The 18,119-nt window shown below is 42.2% G+C and overlaps 1 protein-coding gene across 5 annotated transcripts in view; it reads right to left on the bottom strand.

Moving 5' to 3' along the window:
* Positions 1-1,880: 1,880 nt before the first annotated feature.
* LOC145536232 (X-linked retinitis pigmentosa GTPase regulator-like) overlaps positions 1,881-18,119 on the bottom strand; it is an 87,830-nt gene continuing 71,591 nt past the window's right edge. For 4 of the 5 annotated variants that reach the window (XM_081565181.1, XM_081565194.1, XM_081565187.1 and 1 more), the window contains one exon: positions 10,154-10,314. In XM_081565181.1, the coding sequence (XP_081421307.1) occupies positions 10,294-10,314 (21 nt within the window). In that variant the 3' untranslated portion in view covers positions 10,154-10,293. Of the gene's footprint in view, positions 2,071-10,153; positions 10,315-18,119 lie in introns of those variants that run through there. The other variant, XM_081565182.1, reaches the window with a different exon arrangement.

Genomic DNA, 18,119 nt, shown 5'->3' with positions numbered 1-18,119 from the left:
CTGTGGTGGCAAGGATTGGGGGTGTCTGTCTGAGCTCCCGTGTTCCTAACCATCCCTCCAGCTGTATCTCCGGCCACCTGTCACAGTCTGTTACTGGCACAGACAAGGCCAGCTTGTTCCAAGGACACGACTACCGGGCCACTTCCATCTCAGATGGCCTGGTGGGTCGTCCAAATGTAGAAATCTGCTTTCCGGGGATGGCAATAAACCAGGTGCAGACAGTCCTGCAAATGGAAAGCCCTCCTGCGTACAAAGCAGAAACTCTCCTACTCACTCCCGGGGGCCCTGCCCCACCCCTGGGCTGGCTGGCTGAACCTGTGCGGACTCGCGCGGGCAAACGGCCTCCTCCGCATGCGCAGTTTCCGCCTGCTTAAGTGGGCGCTCTGCCGGGTGCGCGCTCAAGCACGCGCGCAGTCTCGCGTGCACGCGCGCACGGGGCCTCTAGCCGCACGCGCCCCTGCCCCGCCCCGCCCCCGCCCCCCTCCCGCGCGCCCGCCCGCCTCCAGCCGCCGCCGCCGCCGCCGCCGGAGCTCTGTAATATGGCATCGAGGAGAATGGAGACTAAACCTGTGATAAACCTGTCTCAAAACCCTCCTCATCATCTACTCCTTCGTCTTCTGGGTGAGTGGCCAAGCCGGACCAGCGGCTGCGCTGCCGTCCATCAGTCAGTGTAGTGATGCTCCGGGAAGGGAAGGGGGAGGAAAAAAATCAAAGCAAACATCAAATCTCGGTCCCCTTCTTACAGAGATAAGCGCAGAGCTGGGGCTGCAGGATGGCAGGGTGCAGCCTTGGGGCTGCTCGGACCCTGCACCCCGCCCTGTGTAGGTTGCAAGGGGCTGCGTGGTGGCGATGACTGCAGGTTGTCGACCTTTCCAAAATATTTTCATGCATTGACTTATTCTTTTGAGCTCGCGGGTTAGGGTCAGCCTCTGGGGAAAGTTGCGGTTTTATTCAGCTGTTTTCCTCTCTGGATCCCCCTCCCCACCCTCCCTTACCAGCCCGTTCGCGGCGCCTCTTGGAGCTAACCTGTGGCCGGCTGGGAGCAGGCGCGAGAGCGCAGGGTTTGATCCCAGATTCCCGGTTATTCCCGACCCCGCGGGGCTGCGAGAGGCAGGCGACGGGAGCCGTGAGCTGCTTGGCTGGGCAAGGGAGATCAAAGGCCCCCCTAAGCGCACTGATAGGGGGTGGGCGCCGCCGCCGCGCCGAAACGCACGAAGGGAAGAGGGTCTTATATAAACCAGGGGCATCTTTGCGCTTTCTCGGAGACCCAGGTCTTAGGACCTTTTGCCCACTCGCCTGCACCCTTACACTCATCTCTCTGTCGTTGTGTGAACCCATTCCGCAGAGCCCCGGGGGAGGACCCCCACCACTTGGTGAGGGCAGTAGCGCCCCAACTCTACTCCCCATCTTAACTGGTGCTGCTATCGGTCCTTGACCTCAATGCAGAAGGGTGACGTCAACCCCTCAGCAGAAGCCTCTGCGCGCTGGAGGAGGAGTGGGGGGCGGGGAGCGGACTCCAGGCTTGTGCCTTACCTCATCCTATTTGGCAATTCGTGGAATCAGTGCAGGGCTGACACTGCAGTGATTCATTTGAAGTACGTGGTACCTAAAGACCATTCCCCGTTATTTCTCTTTCCGTGTAGATGACTCCCTTCTCCCCAAGTTTTCCTTTCCTGAACCAAGCCACAGCCACCCTACAGGAGAATGAATGTCACTACCCACCCCCCAATAATCTGGGTCACTTCAGCTTTCAAGGCAGTCATTTTGAAACCTGAGGCTCTGCAGAAAAAGCCAATCCCCGTCTTTGGTGGTTTTTCTCTTTGCCTTTTCCCCCGCCCCCCAATTAGCCCTAATTTTGGTTTGAAAGAGAGGCACAGTGCTTTATGAGGTACTCAGACTCGGCCTGATGGTGAAACAGGCTGTTTGTAATGACCAAGGCAGGAACTGAGATTTGTTAAGGATGAAAAAAATTCCTAATGCGCCCCCCGCCCCCCCACGGACATTCCTTGTCATTGGCGATTCTTCAAGTCGGGAAACTGTGGACTCTGGGGATCAGACATACCAAGAAGTCTGCAATGAGATAAGATAGATTAACTAGTATATCACACAGGCAACCACAGGAATGGAATTTAGGCTGAAATTTCAGTAGTGGAATGGTGAGCTCTGCCCAGATCCTATATTATGTTCTTGGAAAAAGCAAGAATGCATGCTGGTTGCTGAAACTTCCCAGTAAGCTTTCCTGGGAACTGGTTTAGCTTTTTTGTTTGTTTCATTATATCTCTTTGTGTTTGGCCCTTCTTACTTACTTGACATCCTATTTGTTCCTGGAGTAAATCATATGGGTAATTATTTTTAGCTTCCTGAAAAATCTTCCAGCATCTCTGCTTGCTGGTAAAGAAGGGAGCCTTCTAGAGGAAGGCTTTTCATGGGAGCTTTTTAACTCTTGTTTACTCCCTCCCCTCCTCAACCTCCTGAATCCAGTTACTTAATGCACCCTAATACATCTTAAGCACAACATTTTATGCCCTCTGAAGTTCCTTGATGCCTGCATTTTCATTTTTTTTTCTACTTTCAAGATTTCTGTAGTCTCTTAAATGTTTACCTGACGAATTTAACAGTTCAAATAGCATTCAATAATCACTTCATACTTCACAACCAACGAATGAGAGCTCTCCAGATGCAAGGGTATTTTTAAATAAAACATTTTCGTGAATAAACCATGGTACAAATGCTGTGTTTTCCATTATACCTTAAATGGCAAGAAAAAGAAAAACAACAGCTATATTGAGATCTAATTCACATACTTCACCCCTAAAGTGTACAAATTAGTGGGTTTTAGTATATTTACAGATATGTGTAACCATCACCCCAGTCAATTTTAGAACATTTCATTACCTGAAAAAGAAACCCCATACCTTTTAGCTATCATTCTCTTTTCTGCTCTCAATAACCCTCACTACCCTAAGCAGTCACTAATTTACTTTTTGTATAGATTTCCCTTTTCTGGACATTTCATCTAAATGAAATCATATAGTATGTGGTCTTTTGTGAATGGCTTCTTTTGCTTAGCATAATGTTCTCATTCATGTTTATTCCTTTTAATGGCCAAATAATACTCCACTGCATGCTTATACACTGTGTCACATTTTGTTCATTCATTTGTCCACTGATAGACATTTGCGTTGTTTCTATCTTGTGGCTATTATGAGTCACAGTGCTATAAACATTTATGTGCAAGTGTTTGTGTGAACATGTGTCTTCGTTTCTCTTGGGTATAGACCTAGGAGTGGATTTGCTGGGTCATATGGTAACTCTGATTAATCATTTGAAGACCTGCCAGACTGTTTACCAAAGTGACTGCACCATTCGACGTTCCTTCCAGCAGTGTATGAGTACTGTGATTTAAAGTATTTCTCCACTTTCTTGCCAACATTTGTTATTATCTGACTTTTAAAATTCTAGCCATGCTAGTAGATATCTCATTGTGGTTTTGATTTGAATTTCCTTGATGAGCAGTGATATCCAGCATCTTTTTATGTGCTTATTGGTCATTTGTATATCTCCCTTTAAGAAATGTCTGTTCATGTCTTTTGCCCAATTTTTATTTCAGTTATTTTTTAAACATTGTTGTATATGTTGTATGTGTCCTTCATATATTCTTGATTCAAGTCCCTTATCAGATACATCATTTGCAAATATTTTCTGCTGTTGTTCAGTTGCCCAGTCATGTCCGATTCTTTGTGACCCCATGGCTTGCAGCACGCCAGGTCTCCCTGATTCTATGGGTTGTTTATTCACTTTCTTGGTGGTGTCCCTTGACATACAAAGGGTTTTTTTATTTTGATAAAGTCCAATCTACCTATTTTTTGTTGCTTGTGCTTTTAGTATCATATTTAAGAATTTTTCACCAAATGAGAATTTATGAAGAAAATACTGTCTATAAGAGTGATTTGTCTATTCAGTAAATGCAGTTGATAAATGTATCTTTCTCTGCCATGTAGTAGGTACTCAAATATTTGTCAAAACTTCTGGGATTATGTCAGGTAATGAACAAGAGGGATGATCTTGGTGTTCTTTTCAGTGGAAGATGGACAAAAGATTAGGCAGAATCTTTTCCTTCCTGTTTTCTTTGAATCATTTTCATGTGACTACTTCTCTTCCCACGGAGAAGGCAATGGCACCCCACTCCAGTACTCTTGCCTAGAAAATCCCATGGATGGAGGAGCCTGGTAGGCTACAGTCCATGGGGTCGCTAAGAGTCGGACACGACTGAGCGACTTCACTTTCACTTTTCCCTTTCATGCACTGGAGAAGGAAATGGCAATCCAATCCAGTATTCTTGCCTGGAGAATCCCAGGGGCGGCGGAGCCTGATGGGCTGCCATCTATGGGGTCGCACAGAGTCGGACACGACTGAAGCGACTTAGCAGCAGCAGCAGCAGCACTTCTCTTCCCATACCTCAGATTTAGGACTAGAAGACATTTGAGCTTAAAACGGTGGTAGACCACTAGCATCAAGAGATCGATGTACCTACAGTTATGAAAGAGAGATCTTATATATGTGTTAATATACTGTATTGGTGTTTATCTTTCTGACTTACTTTAGAAAGATGGTAACGATGACCCTATATGTGAGACAGCAAAAGAGACACAGATGTAAAGAATAGGCTTTTGGACTCTGTGGGAGAAAGTGAGGGTGGGATGATTTGAGAGAATAGCATTGAAACATGTATATTATAGTATGTGAAATAGATCGCCAGTCCAGGTTCGATGCATGAGACAGGGCGCTCAGGGCTGGTGCACTGGGATGACCCTGAGGGATGGGATGGGGAGGGAGGTGGGAGGGGGGTTCAGGATGGGGAACACATGTACACCCATGGCTGATTCATGTGAATGTATGGCAAAACCCACCACAATATTGTAAAGTAATTAGCCTCCAATGAAAATAAATAAAAAGAAAAACAAAAAAAGATCTTGTTTTATTTGGCCTCCTCTTCTATCTATAATCACTCTCCCTCTCTGAGATGTTCCTCTAAAGCAGTGGTTTTCAGCAGCAAACAATTTTGCCTCTCCCCTCCCCCAGTATTTGGCCATGTCTGCAGACATATTTTGGTCACAGCTGGAAGTAGGGTGCTACTGGCCATCTCGTTGGTAGAGGCCACAGGTGCTGCTAAACATACTGTAAGGCACAGGACAGCCCTTCACAAGAAAGAATTCTCTGGCTCAAAATGTCAACAGTGCCCACAACCTCTGCACTAGTGGACTTTACATAGTAATAAGTTAATACTTAGAAAAAGAGAATCTTATGCAAAACTCCCTATATTTACTATTGTTTGGAACCACCATACCCAAGCACTCGCAACACAATCGCAAGTCATTCTCCTTTTTATTTGGAGATAAAGGTAGGTGTTCTTTATGTAATAGTATTGAAATGGATGGGATGATCCTCCAGTTAAATAGTATCACCTGAATGTTAGGTAAGTGGTTCCTAACAGCTGTTACCATTGTGAAGTCTAACCCCAACCATCCATACATGGCGGCAGGTAGTTAATAATTGATCAATTTAGATTTTTTTCCAAGGTCGTATCATAGTCACTGTAAAAACATGTAATCCCATCTTAATGAGTGTGGATATAGCAACAATTTCCAGGGTTTTGCCACAGCATATAACTTGGGCTTAAAGTCACAGAACAGTGACTCCCCATTGGGAAGCAACCTCCCTTTTCAGATGTCTGCAGTTAAGCCCCCTTTAGGTAAGAGATGACACCCTTCTCCAATGGCAAAGTTCCAGGGTGTTTTGATTTCGGTCTCATAGTTGCCCAGAGTACAGCTTAGGGCGACACATACTTTAGAACCTCTCCCTGGGCCTTTAGTAGGTGCTCGCTGAGAGCCATAAAATTAGCAGGACAAGACTAGCTCCTGGAAAGTTCCCACACTGCCCACTACACATCAATGGGGACCAGAGACGAGCTCCCTCAAGTCTGTCAGGCTCTCCACACCCTGAACAGGTGTTCCCTCCCTGCGGCTGCCACGCTCACTTTCCCCCAGCACCTGAGCTGTCAGTGAGTGAGGTTTGTGCGCCATCATGTGGCCACGCAGGAAACTCCCTGTTTGACTTGTGTTTTTGGCTGCTTCTCAACCATGAAAACCAACAGTGCTTCCTGCCCAGGTCTCGTGCATAGACTGTTTTCCTTTTTTTTTAAACTTATGTGCTAGGACATCACCTTTGGCTAATATTTTCACCATATAATGCTTTGCAGACAGCTGCAAATGGGTGCTAAGGTCAAGACTCAAGCAGTATTTCCTGGACTTCCTGGGGAGAAGTGTTGTCCCAGGTTTAGTCTAGAGCTGATTAAGTTTGACCACGTGGATACAGACTTGCAGGAGCTTACACCAGGCCTCCAGCCCTTTCTGGAATGAAGTTTCCTTCCTCTGGGGTTTAGACATCCAGTCTGTATGTGCTAACATTTTAAAATGAGAAAAATCTGACCCTGAAGTGAAGTACAAAACTGCAGACTATCTCCAGTATTTTCTTCTACGTATAAAAGAATTTTTGAACCGATTTTAAATGTTTTAGTTCTTTCTTTGGCAATGGCTCCTGGTAAGCCACGAAGTTAAGAGATTTCAAGATCACAGGTAAGAAGGCTTTGGGGGTATGTTTGCTTAGTACTGCCAAGCTGTGGATATTTCTTCTATAATGAAAAGTCCTTACGATAAATTCTGAAAAAAATCCATAGATGCTTACTACTCCAAGACTTGGAACCTATTGGCTTCTATGGCTACTAGAAATGATGTATTTCTCCCTCCCTCTCTCTTTCTGCCTTTCTTTTCCAACTGTAAGGCCACCCACAAGGAAACTCCAAAATGCACTTAGTGTTTTAAAGCTCAAAGAAGCACTTTGTAGTCCACAAAGGACTTCCACAGTGTGAGATCTTAAAGTCATCTGTGGCCTTACCTCTTTGTCTTTGTCCTCTTTTCCCCGCCCCCTTTCCCTAACTCCCCCACAACCTCACTTCCTCTAAGTTCTCCTTCTGGACTGCAACGCTTCTGTGTGTCTCTAGTTCCAGCCTCTTCTTCTCCTGCCAACTGGTCCCCTTCACTGCCCTTTTGTCACCATCTCACAGGCCAAACTGAAATCCTGGACTGAGAACTGGGCTCCAGAGAGAGCAAATGAAATCCCCATCGGGGCAGAAGGGTGATGAGGAAAGAAGGAATATGGGAGACCCAGAGGGAGGTGATGAAAACAGTGAGCTAGCAGTGTACGGTGGATACTGGGCAAAGCCAAGAGCACTGGGCTCATGTTATCTAACTCTATCATCTCCTAGTAATTCAAAACACTTTTCAGGGACTCAGGTTCCTAGGCTACACAAGTAAAGAATCTGATGAAATTATTTTAGAAGTCCCATCTATTGCATTGGACAAAACGGTCATTTGGGGTTTTCCCTAAGATGGTACAGAAAAACCTGAATGAATTTTTGGGGCAACCCAATACAATGTTTATTTTTATTCTGATCAAATGTTATACCAGTTTGAAAATGTCTGAAAGAAAGTCCCATCTAGCTTTGCAGTTGTATGATTCAAATTCAAATTCTGCCTCTCTGCCCTCCTACCCGTCTCACACCCACGCCTACCTCCTTACTCCTTCTGACTGATAACTTTGGGTAGTCTCTCGTAATCCTTCCAGCTAAAGGCAAATCCTTTTTACATTATGGGTCCCAATCACAATTGCACAGATTTATGACTTGGAAGGGCATCCAATTCTCTACTTGTTTTTCGCTCGAACGTTGAAAACACTCACATCTTCCAACCTTTGGACTTTGATGCGAGGTTAGGAAGTACAGGGTCTGAGAGTAAACTAATGTCAGGTGGCAGACCCACAGCGCTTAGCACACATATTACGGTTATCTTTTCCACAACTGTGCCCAGGACAAATATTTAAGGCTAGCAGGTACATTACAGAATGATGGGCATATACATGTACCACAAATTCACATATTTCAGTACAACCAGGCCATTAGCAGTTTTCTTTTTTTTTAAATTAAGATATTCTGAGCCTTCACACAGCTCAAAAACAGTGCTGGCTACCTATCCAAAGCTGTGCTGTTGTCAACATGAGGGGGAAAGAACCTTGTTTTTTTTTTTTTTTTTTTCAAAAGGAATTTCTTTTGGATTACTTCCCAAGACAAATCTTTGGAAGGTATTTTGACATTTTAACAGTCCTGCAGTGACAGTCACTGAGTGACTTGAATTTGAAGTGCATGCAAATACCATGAGTTATGAGTGTATTAAATGATTCACTTTGCTGTACAGTGGAAAACAAATCAACATCATAAATTAACTATGCTCCAATAAAAATTAATTTTTAAAAATAATTTTAAAAATAAATGTTTGAAAAACTGAACTAGCAAAATGTTTACAATAGAGATTTACAGAAAGGAAGCTCTTATGCTCTTCAATTAAGACAGTTTATTTAGGAAGAAACCTAAATTGATTCTTCTGGAAAGCTTTTCATCTCCCTGGGCCATTGTGGAGTTCCTGGGGGTAAGCAGTATCATGTAGCAGACTAAGGAGGAACCACTAGTAAACTCTGGATGTTGAGCTAAAACATCTGGAGTTTAGACCCAAGCATAATGTTTGCTAGCTGTGCGAGTCTGGGCAAGTCACCTCCCCTCTCTAATCTGCGGTTCCTTCATCTGTAAATAAGTAACAACAACATATCTCTACATGTCTTCCTCCTCCCCTCCATTAGTGTGAAGACAGAATGGCATTCCAAGTAAAAGAATCAAAAGCAAGGCTTGCCACATTAAGTGTTGGTTACATTTCACATCTTCTTTCTTTTATAAATTATGATTTATATCATAAATTTAATTCAAAAAACACTGAGTACATACTCTGTGCCAGACACTGTGTAGGGGCCTGAGGATCTACAACTAATCCCCTGGTAAATAATGGTTTGCCTCTCAGTTTTAAAATTTAAAAATAACAATGAAACAATTCCCTAAGAAGTATATGTTCTTAAACATTCTAGCTGAGCTCTAGGGCACGCATATATTTTGGCCATCTGGTCTACCTTCTGTAGGTCCAATGCTGTGAAGGGGGGGTGAACACTGGGAACAATGATCCAGGGGCACTATACAATGCCTCCTGTACATGTGAAGGGTCACATGGACACACATGTGTTTTAGGAAGATTTTTTTTTTAAACTCTCTATCAATTAAGAAGTGTTAGGAATAGGAAAACCACCTTACTCCAAACAACTCATTAACAAGACTGTGCTTTGCTTGATTGGTTAATTCCTGAGGCAATAATACAGGAGCTATGGATAGGAAGGAGTGTTTGTAGTCACAGGTCATAAGTAAACATGGAATATGGTGGGAAACACACCTGGACATAGGTACCAGTCATTATATTAGAAAGGTTGTGCTCTTGCCTAAATACAGACAAATTTCCTGGACAAAAAGCCATGATGGAACTTTACTAAGCAATTTTATTCAAATTATTTCTCAAATGTAAAAGGAACTGGATTCAGCAAGGAATAATCTAAATTTACCTTCACTTTTCTCAAGACTCCTTAAGTTCAGAGAAACAACTCACCAGTAGAAAATATTTATGGACATACTTACCTGAGCCTGCATAGAAGGTTCTTGATTAGGCTTTTTATACCTGCTGGAAGGGGTAGATTGCTGAAAATGTGTAGAGATGGAATTCTTTATCATTCAGGTTTCATTGGTCAACACACTTTACTCATCATTTCAGGAGCCAAGCCACACTCAGAAAGAGCACAATGAAATGAGCTTACGAAAATCAAGTTTTCTCATTCCCCATTCATTTCAGTACATTAGCAGCACTGGGTCCAGATTTGACCTTGGAAGGTTTACTCAGGATGAGTCTGGCTGTAATGTATGAATTAGGTAGAACTCATGGCTTGATTTTCACTTTCATCAGTAGAGCTTGGCGTTGCAGAAGTAAGGATAGTAAAGAAATTGATGAGAATAAAATGACCATTGGAGTGCTGAAGGGCATCACTTCAGAGATTTTTCAAATGCTTTTAGTTTTCTTTCATTTGTTTTTTTCTGTATTTTCTTTCAAATGGGAGCATATGCATGTTACTTTTTAAACATTTTCCTTTCTGGACAGGCAATTACAAGTGAAAATGCGTTGTCTGGTCACTTTATTATAATCGGTTCTGCAGGGCAAAAGGGAAAGTTCTCCTGGCATCAGCAGGTTTTCATTAGCACGTAAGCAAAGGATTCACCTTTATATTTAGCATCTGAATACACGACTTCATCATCTTCTAGCAGTGAATCTCCAGACTCTACAATAAAAAAGAACAGAAACTGCAGCAAGAAAAGCCACACGATATGGGTGAATATTTTGAAGCACTGCTTTGGCACAGTCCATGCAAGAGGGGCTATTAGAACGCAGGGCAAGAATGAAAGCTTCTGTGGCCATTCACAAAGGGACAGGGGACCGCTCAGAGTGAACCCGGCTGGACTGAGATTGCCAGAGCCCGTCAAGATGAGCCTCCAATGGTTTGGGAATCACCGTGTGTCCACTGGAATTTTGGACTCGGGATTGAGAGAAAGTCAACTTCACTCTGAGAAGAGGCCAATGAATATGAATCTCATGCCAGCAGAGACGCAGTAAAATGTGTGTGACTCAGGCACAGCCCAGAGTTTCTCCTTTAGTCAAAGAAAACCTGGTAGAACTGGGTGTTTATGGTACCTGAAAAGAAGTCCATCTTGTGAAACGAACTGGGGTGGAGGATAAGGAGGCAAATCAAATGTCTTAATGACAAAAGAAGTTCAAAGCTGCCTTAGTCTATTTGTAGGAAATGACTGCTGAAATTGATGATATGGATGTTTGTTCGAAACCGCTCACCCAGGCATGGCTAAAGTCAAATTTCTTGATGAGTCCTTGAAAACCACAACCTTAGAGAGAAAGTCTGTGTTTAATTTAAAAATTTAAACTCATTTGGAAGTTGGAACTGAATCATTATTCAAATGTTAACTGTTGAACTCCAGTGAATGGTGATTCTTAACCTTTAGAGCAGCACCAGGCCCCAAACTTCAAAGCAATAATCTTGAATTTAGAGATCTCTCCCTCTAGCCTTTCTCTTCTGATCACTGACTGTTGAATTAGCAACATCTTGATCATACATTTACCAGCAGGGACTGCAACCATCACAGGTAAGAACATTCTCCTTTATGAGTTTATTCAAAGCTCCAAACAGGACAAGAGAATCGAGTAATGGTCCTGCTCTACTTGTATCCTGGATGAGAGATGGTGAGTAGAAATTAAAAGTGATGAAGGCCAGACCATTTGGAAAGGACTTTCCCAACTAGAGAAGCCAAGTTCTGCTTCAGGTTTCTTTACCTGGTCTCTGACCACCTAGACAGGTATAAAATTACATAAACTGTTCCTTATTCCATATCAAAAAATGAACATGAAACTCTTCAGGAAAGCAATCTAGCAACATGAATTAGAAGCCTATATTCAAATCCCTTGATCCAGTGATTCCCCTTCTGGGAATCTATCCCCCAAAAAGAATATTAAATATAGAAAAAGAATTTGCATTTGTTGTATACTTGAATCTAACACAACACTGTAAATCAACTATACTCCAATTTTAAAAAATTAAAAGAATGTACAAAGATTTCTTTGCAACATCATTTAAAATAGAAAGAGACTATAAACTGACCAAACAGTCAATGTTATGGTTAAATAAACCAAAGTACATTCACTGGATATAATATAATGTAGTCATTAAAATGTTTATAAAGGGTTAAAATAGAAAAGGCTTAGGTTTATAATATTAAGTGAAAAATGTGCTGTAACAAAATTATATAAATGATATGATTTATAATAATGTAAAACAAAGTCAAAATAAACAATGCATGGAAAAGAGTCTGATCACTGGATGCTCTTCTTTCTTCTCTTCTAAATGTTCCATTATAAACATATGTTACTTTCATCATGGAAAATAAATGTTATTTATTATTCACTTAATGCAAAGAAGTGTAGTTTCCAAAATATGTTTTGAACGGATCAGAAGCTTTTAAGAAATTACTGTCCCTCCCCTCCTACCCTGCCCCCTTCCCCCAGAATCAGAGTTGAACTGGAAGTCCTCCAGAACTTGTGAATTCTCCAACTCCATATGGCATATTTCTCAGCGTTGCAAGATATGTCTCATATCAGGAGCAGTTCCCTCTTTCCAAGTCACCCTGGCCTCCATATAATCTATCCAGGCAGTAAGAGGATCTGGACTGATTCCTGGCTCTAAGCAGAGAAGACAATTGCCACAGGTTGGGCTCTTTGGGAGGTATAATACCTTACAAGATGGAGTTTAGTACACACAGTGTTTATTAGGGATCCACACCTTTGAAAGGGACAAGAAGAAAATATGTTTGGAGAGAGGGAGAAGTCAAGCTTTAAAGTCAGTCCAGTGACAGCTTCTGTGCATACACGCGTGCTAAGTCGCTTCAGCCGTGTCCAACTCTTTGTGACTCCATGGACTGTAGCCCGCCAGGCTCCTCTGTCCATGGGATTCTTCAGGCAAGAATACGGGAGTGGTTGCCATTTCCTTCTCCAGGGGCTCTTCCCAACCCAGGGATCGAACCCACGTCTCCTGTGGCTCCCGCATTGCAGGTGGTTTCTTTACCGCTGAGCCACTGGGGAAGCCTGACAGCTTCTGATGTTGGACTAAAATGGCTGTAGCTTTCTATCCCTATTTCCATCAGCCATGGGCTATGGCCCACCTCGAGGACATGAACTTCGGTGAAGCACTCCCAACAGCTGAGGCAAGCTCTTAAGGGACCAAAAGGTGACGGGTGTCTGAGAACAGCATTACCCCCAGCTGAGACAATCAGTCCTTTTGAAGGCACATCTGATCAATGCATCTCCGTGACCATCACAGAAACACTCACCGAGAATCAACTGGAGATGTGTTAACTCAAAGAAGGGACTCTCCGTAGAGATGGGACGGGACTGAGACCTACTGGAGAGATAGGGCACCTAGGGTGCACAGCTCCACTTTACCAGGACAGTGGCATTCTAAGAGTCATCACATGTTGTTTAACACAGTGAAAAATTAAACATCTAACAATAGGGGCATGGGCAAATTATCTTATATCAACAAACTATTTTATAGCCACTAATCAAGTCTGGAAAATATGTGTGAAATATAACTAACCAGGAAAGCAGATACTGCAAACTATATACAGGATGAAGTATGAAACTGAATACACACACACACACACACACACGGCTTTCCAGGTGGGGCTAGTGGTAAAGAATCTGCCTGCAGGTTTGATCCATGGTCAGGAAAATCCCCTGGAGGAGGGCACAGCAACCCTTTCCAGTATTCTTGCCTGGAGAATCCCCATGGACAGAGGAGCCTGGTGGACTACAGTCCATAGGGTTGCACAGACTCAGACAGAACTGAGGTGACTTAGCATACACATATGTATTATGTATTATATATATATAATGACATTATATATTCTATATATATATCATATAGAATATGTTACATATTCTATATGTCACATACATATGTTAAATTTGTTATATGACACATACATATGTCAAATTTGTAATATGATAAAGTGGGGGAAAGGTCAATAAATATGCTGAGATTAATTAGCTAGTTAATTAGCTTTGTATATGTATAAATCATATACAAGGAAAAACAAAAACTAAGTTAGAATCCTATCTTACGCCAAACCAAAAAATAATTTCCAGACAGTTTATAGACCTAAATTTGAAAGCCCCAAATTTGAGGAAAAGGAGGAATATCTGCATAAACATGAGGTAGGAAAAGCTATCAAACAAAACTCACAAACCATAACCCATAAAGAAAAATATGGCTACATTTCACTACACAAAAATACAAAACTCCTGTGCAATAAAAGACACATAAATAAAGTTTAAAGACAAGACCCAGTCTCGGAAAAAATATTTGGAATGTATATAATGCAGAATTATTATCCAGGATATATAAAGAAGATAGTCCAACGGGAACAAATGACAAAAATGATTAGAAGTTTTGTAGAACAGAAAATGACCTGAATTTGAAGCAAATACCATAGAATGTTAATATAAAAAAATCTTCAGGCTCACTGGTATTCAGGATAATATACATCAAGATACCAATTTATACTCAGGAGATTGGCAACAATTTAACTGTCAAGGCTGTCATGAAACAGACACTCTTTAAGTTCCATTGGTAGAAATACAATTGTACAAGTAGGCTGGAAAAACTTTGCACTTCATTTGAAACTATCCTTCAAATCAGCCCTTCCATTTCTAGACATACGCCTCAGGAATTTTGGCATAAGACAGGAGTAGCCATGTGCTAGAATGTTCCTTGCAGCATTGCCATTAGTAAAAACAGATGTATACAACCATTTCTAGAAATAAATGGAGGTGTATTATTCATACGATAAGAAGCTGTAGAAGTTCAAATGAGTGAACTTGAGCTACATAAAACAAGATGAAATCTCAAAACAATGTATGGTAAAAAAAAAAAGCAAGTTGCATGATAAATACAGCATAAGATTAAGTATACAAAAATTTTAAATGCAGAATATAATACAATATGTTTTCTAGAGATATGCAGTAAAATGGATTGGAAAGATATACAGCAACTTTATATTAATGGCTTCCTCTGGGCAGGGAGGAAGGAGAAGGAAGCGAAATGCATACATGAGGAGCCGCTAATGTCTCAGTTCTTATAAAATATCTGAAGTAAATGTGGGAAAATACTAACATCAGTTGAATATAGATGGTGAATACTTTGCTTATATTTGAAATATTTTGCCATTTTTTAAAAGGAAGAGAGGGAGAGAGAAGAGGGAGAAAAGAAAGAAATGGGAGAAATGGGAAAGGGGGCTCAAAGAATACACCATAAACTTCCATGTTGGAGCAGTAGAATTAGAGTGAAAATTTCCACCCTTTTTTTTTCATGTTTTGTTCATTGAGCATATCATTATGTAAAATGTTTAAATATGTATATATACTTATATATATATATATACAGGATAACTCTTAAAGACAAAAAATGGTGGACTGTGGGATCCAATACGTATGATTAATTTCATGCTGAATGGCTTCAGTTGTGTCTGACTCTTTGCAACCTTATGAATCATAGACCGCCAGGCTCCTCTGTCCATGGGATTCTCCAGGCAAGAATACTGGAGTGCGTTGCCATTCTCTTCTCCAGGGATCTTCCCAACCCAGGGATTGAACCCGTATCTCATGTCTTCTGCACTGGCAGGCGGGTTCTTTACCACTAGCACCACCTTTCACACTACTGCAAGTCCTCACACCCCAAAGCCTTATCACACATCTAAAAGGATGGCTACACAAACAAGTTCAGGGCCAACTGCCAGAAACTGGACTTTTCTACTCTAGGTTCTAAGTTTTCTCCATTTGCCTTCACCTGCACACATAACTCCCACAGTGAGCCTTGACCCTGCCTCCAGGGGTGTCAGGGATAAACCACATGTATTGTTAAACCACACATTCAACTTAAGATGACAAGCTCAACTCTGGTGTCATTTGAAAAGTGGTAGATGTTTGCCTAGAGAAAGGAGCCCTCTAGGTTACACCATGAGACAAGTCTTTATAATGAGCTAAAAGGAGATATAAGGATGGTTTGCATCATCACCCACAAGAAAGCAGTCTCCCTGGCACAGCAAAGCAGCTCTTCTGTTCATTGGTTTCTTTGGATTGTTCACTCAAACCCAAAACTAGGCATTCTCATTCCCAGTGGTTCAGTGGTAAAGAATACACCTACAATGCAGGAGACATGGGTTCAATCCCTGGGTTGGGAAGATCCCCCTGGAGACGGAAGTGGCAACCCACTCCAGCATCCTTGCCTGGAGAATTCCGTGGACAGAGGAGCCTGGTGGGCTACAGTATATGGAGATGCAAAAGAATCAGACATGACTTAGCAACTGAACAGCAGCAGCAGCAGGATACTGTACTGAAAGTGTTATCAATAAGAAAATGCCAGATGAAAAGGTCCTGCTTTTCCCAGTGTCCACTTAAAAAATATTCACAACCTGAGAGTTATGTTTTATTCGGTGCGAATTTTTAGGATTTCAAGCCGGGAGATACCATCTCCAGTAACCCTGAGAGAAATGCTCTGAGGAGGTGAGGGGAGGGGCCAGGTTATGTAGAAGTTTTGCAACAAAGAGCAGGTAGGGACTTCCCAGGTGGTCCAGTGGCTAAGAGTCCCTGCTTCCAACCTGAGTAGGTGGCTCAGGTTTCATCCCTGGTAAGGGAACTGTGATCCTGCATGCTGCAACTAAGAGTTCTCACAGGGCATATAAATAAATGAAAATAAATATTAAAAACACCAAAGGGCAGGTAGTCTGAACATCAAAAGATTATCATTAATTAAAACTAGATAACCCACGTTAGAAATTCAGTGCTTTTCTATCTATGGGAAGATGCAAGTCTGGGCTCACTGAAATCATTCCTTTGATATGCACCTCAGCTGTCTGGGGCCAGTACCCTGTGTTTTTACATCCTGGGTTTTCTCAGGGCTCACTGTAGGGAATGGCTGCAGTCAAGATGGCAGGAATTCTTTTCTTTCCTGAGTTTCCCACCAGCTCACACTGGAGGGCTGCAATCACTCATGGCTGTGACATCCATGTTTACTGTTAGGGCAGAAAATATGCCATTTCTCACTAGCATTCTCCTTTTGAATGCAGAGGAGTTCTATCAGCTGATTACATGTTTTAAACCCAGATAGAAATTTCTACCCTAACCCGCTCCCAATGAGACTTTAATTGTATATCCTGAGCCAGGTGTTCAGCTCCTAATACTTATCTCCAAATGCAGCATTTGAAAAGACTGCTCTGGCTGGTGAGGTCTGGTTTGGCTTTCAGCCATCCTCACTTGGTTTTCCTGGCTGGTGAAACCACACACTTTACCAGTTTTCACCAAGCATCAGATTCATGGAGCCTTTCTTAGTGGCCACAGCGCTTTTTCTCTATCTTCAGCCTTGCTTGCAAAAAGGAGGTACAATGAACCTCAAAAATCTCAGATGTAAATGAGGTTTCAAGAGTTCATTACAAACAGAATAAAATGGAAATGCAAAGCAAAACCACAAAGAGATACCTGTCAGAATGGCTATTCTCCAAAAGACAAGAAGCACCAAGTGTTCGCAAGGATGTGGAGAAAAGGGAATCCTTATGTGCTATTGGTGAGAAAATAAACTGGGGCAGCCACTATGGAAAAACAGCATGGAGGTTCCTCAAAAAACTAAAAGTACAACTACCATATGCGTTCAGTTGCTAAGTTGCGTCCGACTCTTGAGACTCCATGGACTGTAGCCCACCAGGCTCCTCTGTCCATGGGATTCTCCAGGAAAGAATACTGGAGTGGGTTGTCATTTCCTTCTCCAGGGGATCTTCCCAACCCAGGGATCAAACCTGGGTCTCCTGCCTTGCAGGCAGATTCTTTGCCATCTGAGTCACCAGGGAAGGACTATCATTAATAATACTGTATTGAGAGTAGATCTTAACAGTTCTCATCACAAGAAAAAAAATCTTGTAACTATGTACAGTGATGCATGGTAACTAGACTTACTGTGGTCACCATTGTGCAGTGTGTACAAATATCAAATCACTATGCTGTACACCCAAAACTAATGTTATATGTCAATTGCACATCAATAAAAGCAAAAACAAAGAACAGAGTAAGAAATCCTATCTTACAGACATACAAACACAATCCAACATAGACAACTTAGCTATGAACTTTCCATATACTTCATGTGGGTTTCTATAGACACTGCATCTTGGTAGGCTACAAAGAATAAATCAGAGAGCCAGAAAAGCTGCATCAAATTCAAAGATGGAAGAACTCCAGAGACCTTCTAGGAGTGGGACTGGGAATGATTTTCTCTCTCTCTGACAGTTGCCCTATTAAATCTCAGATGTTTATACAATAGGGGGAGAAGTGCTGATGGGGCTTCTCAATCCCCATCTCCCTCTTTCAGAGATTCCTGATTCCAGGCCTCTTACCAGAGACACAATGTACACTTGCTAAGAGACTGCCTCTGAAATGATCTTCAAAATCTGTCACTCAGGACTTACGGTGAACTTG

This window comes from Giraffa tippelskirchi, chromosome X, assembly GCF_054371585.1.
Source record: "Giraffa tippelskirchi isolate mGirTip1 chromosome X, T2T-mGirTip1v1.2.pri, whole genome shotgun sequence".
NCBI classification, from domain to species: domain Eukaryota; kingdom Metazoa; phylum Chordata; class Mammalia; order Artiodactyla; family Giraffidae; genus Giraffa; species Giraffa tippelskirchi.
The sequence above is the reverse complement of the archived record's forward strand: the minus strand, read 5'-3'. Positions and strand labels throughout refer to the sequence as shown.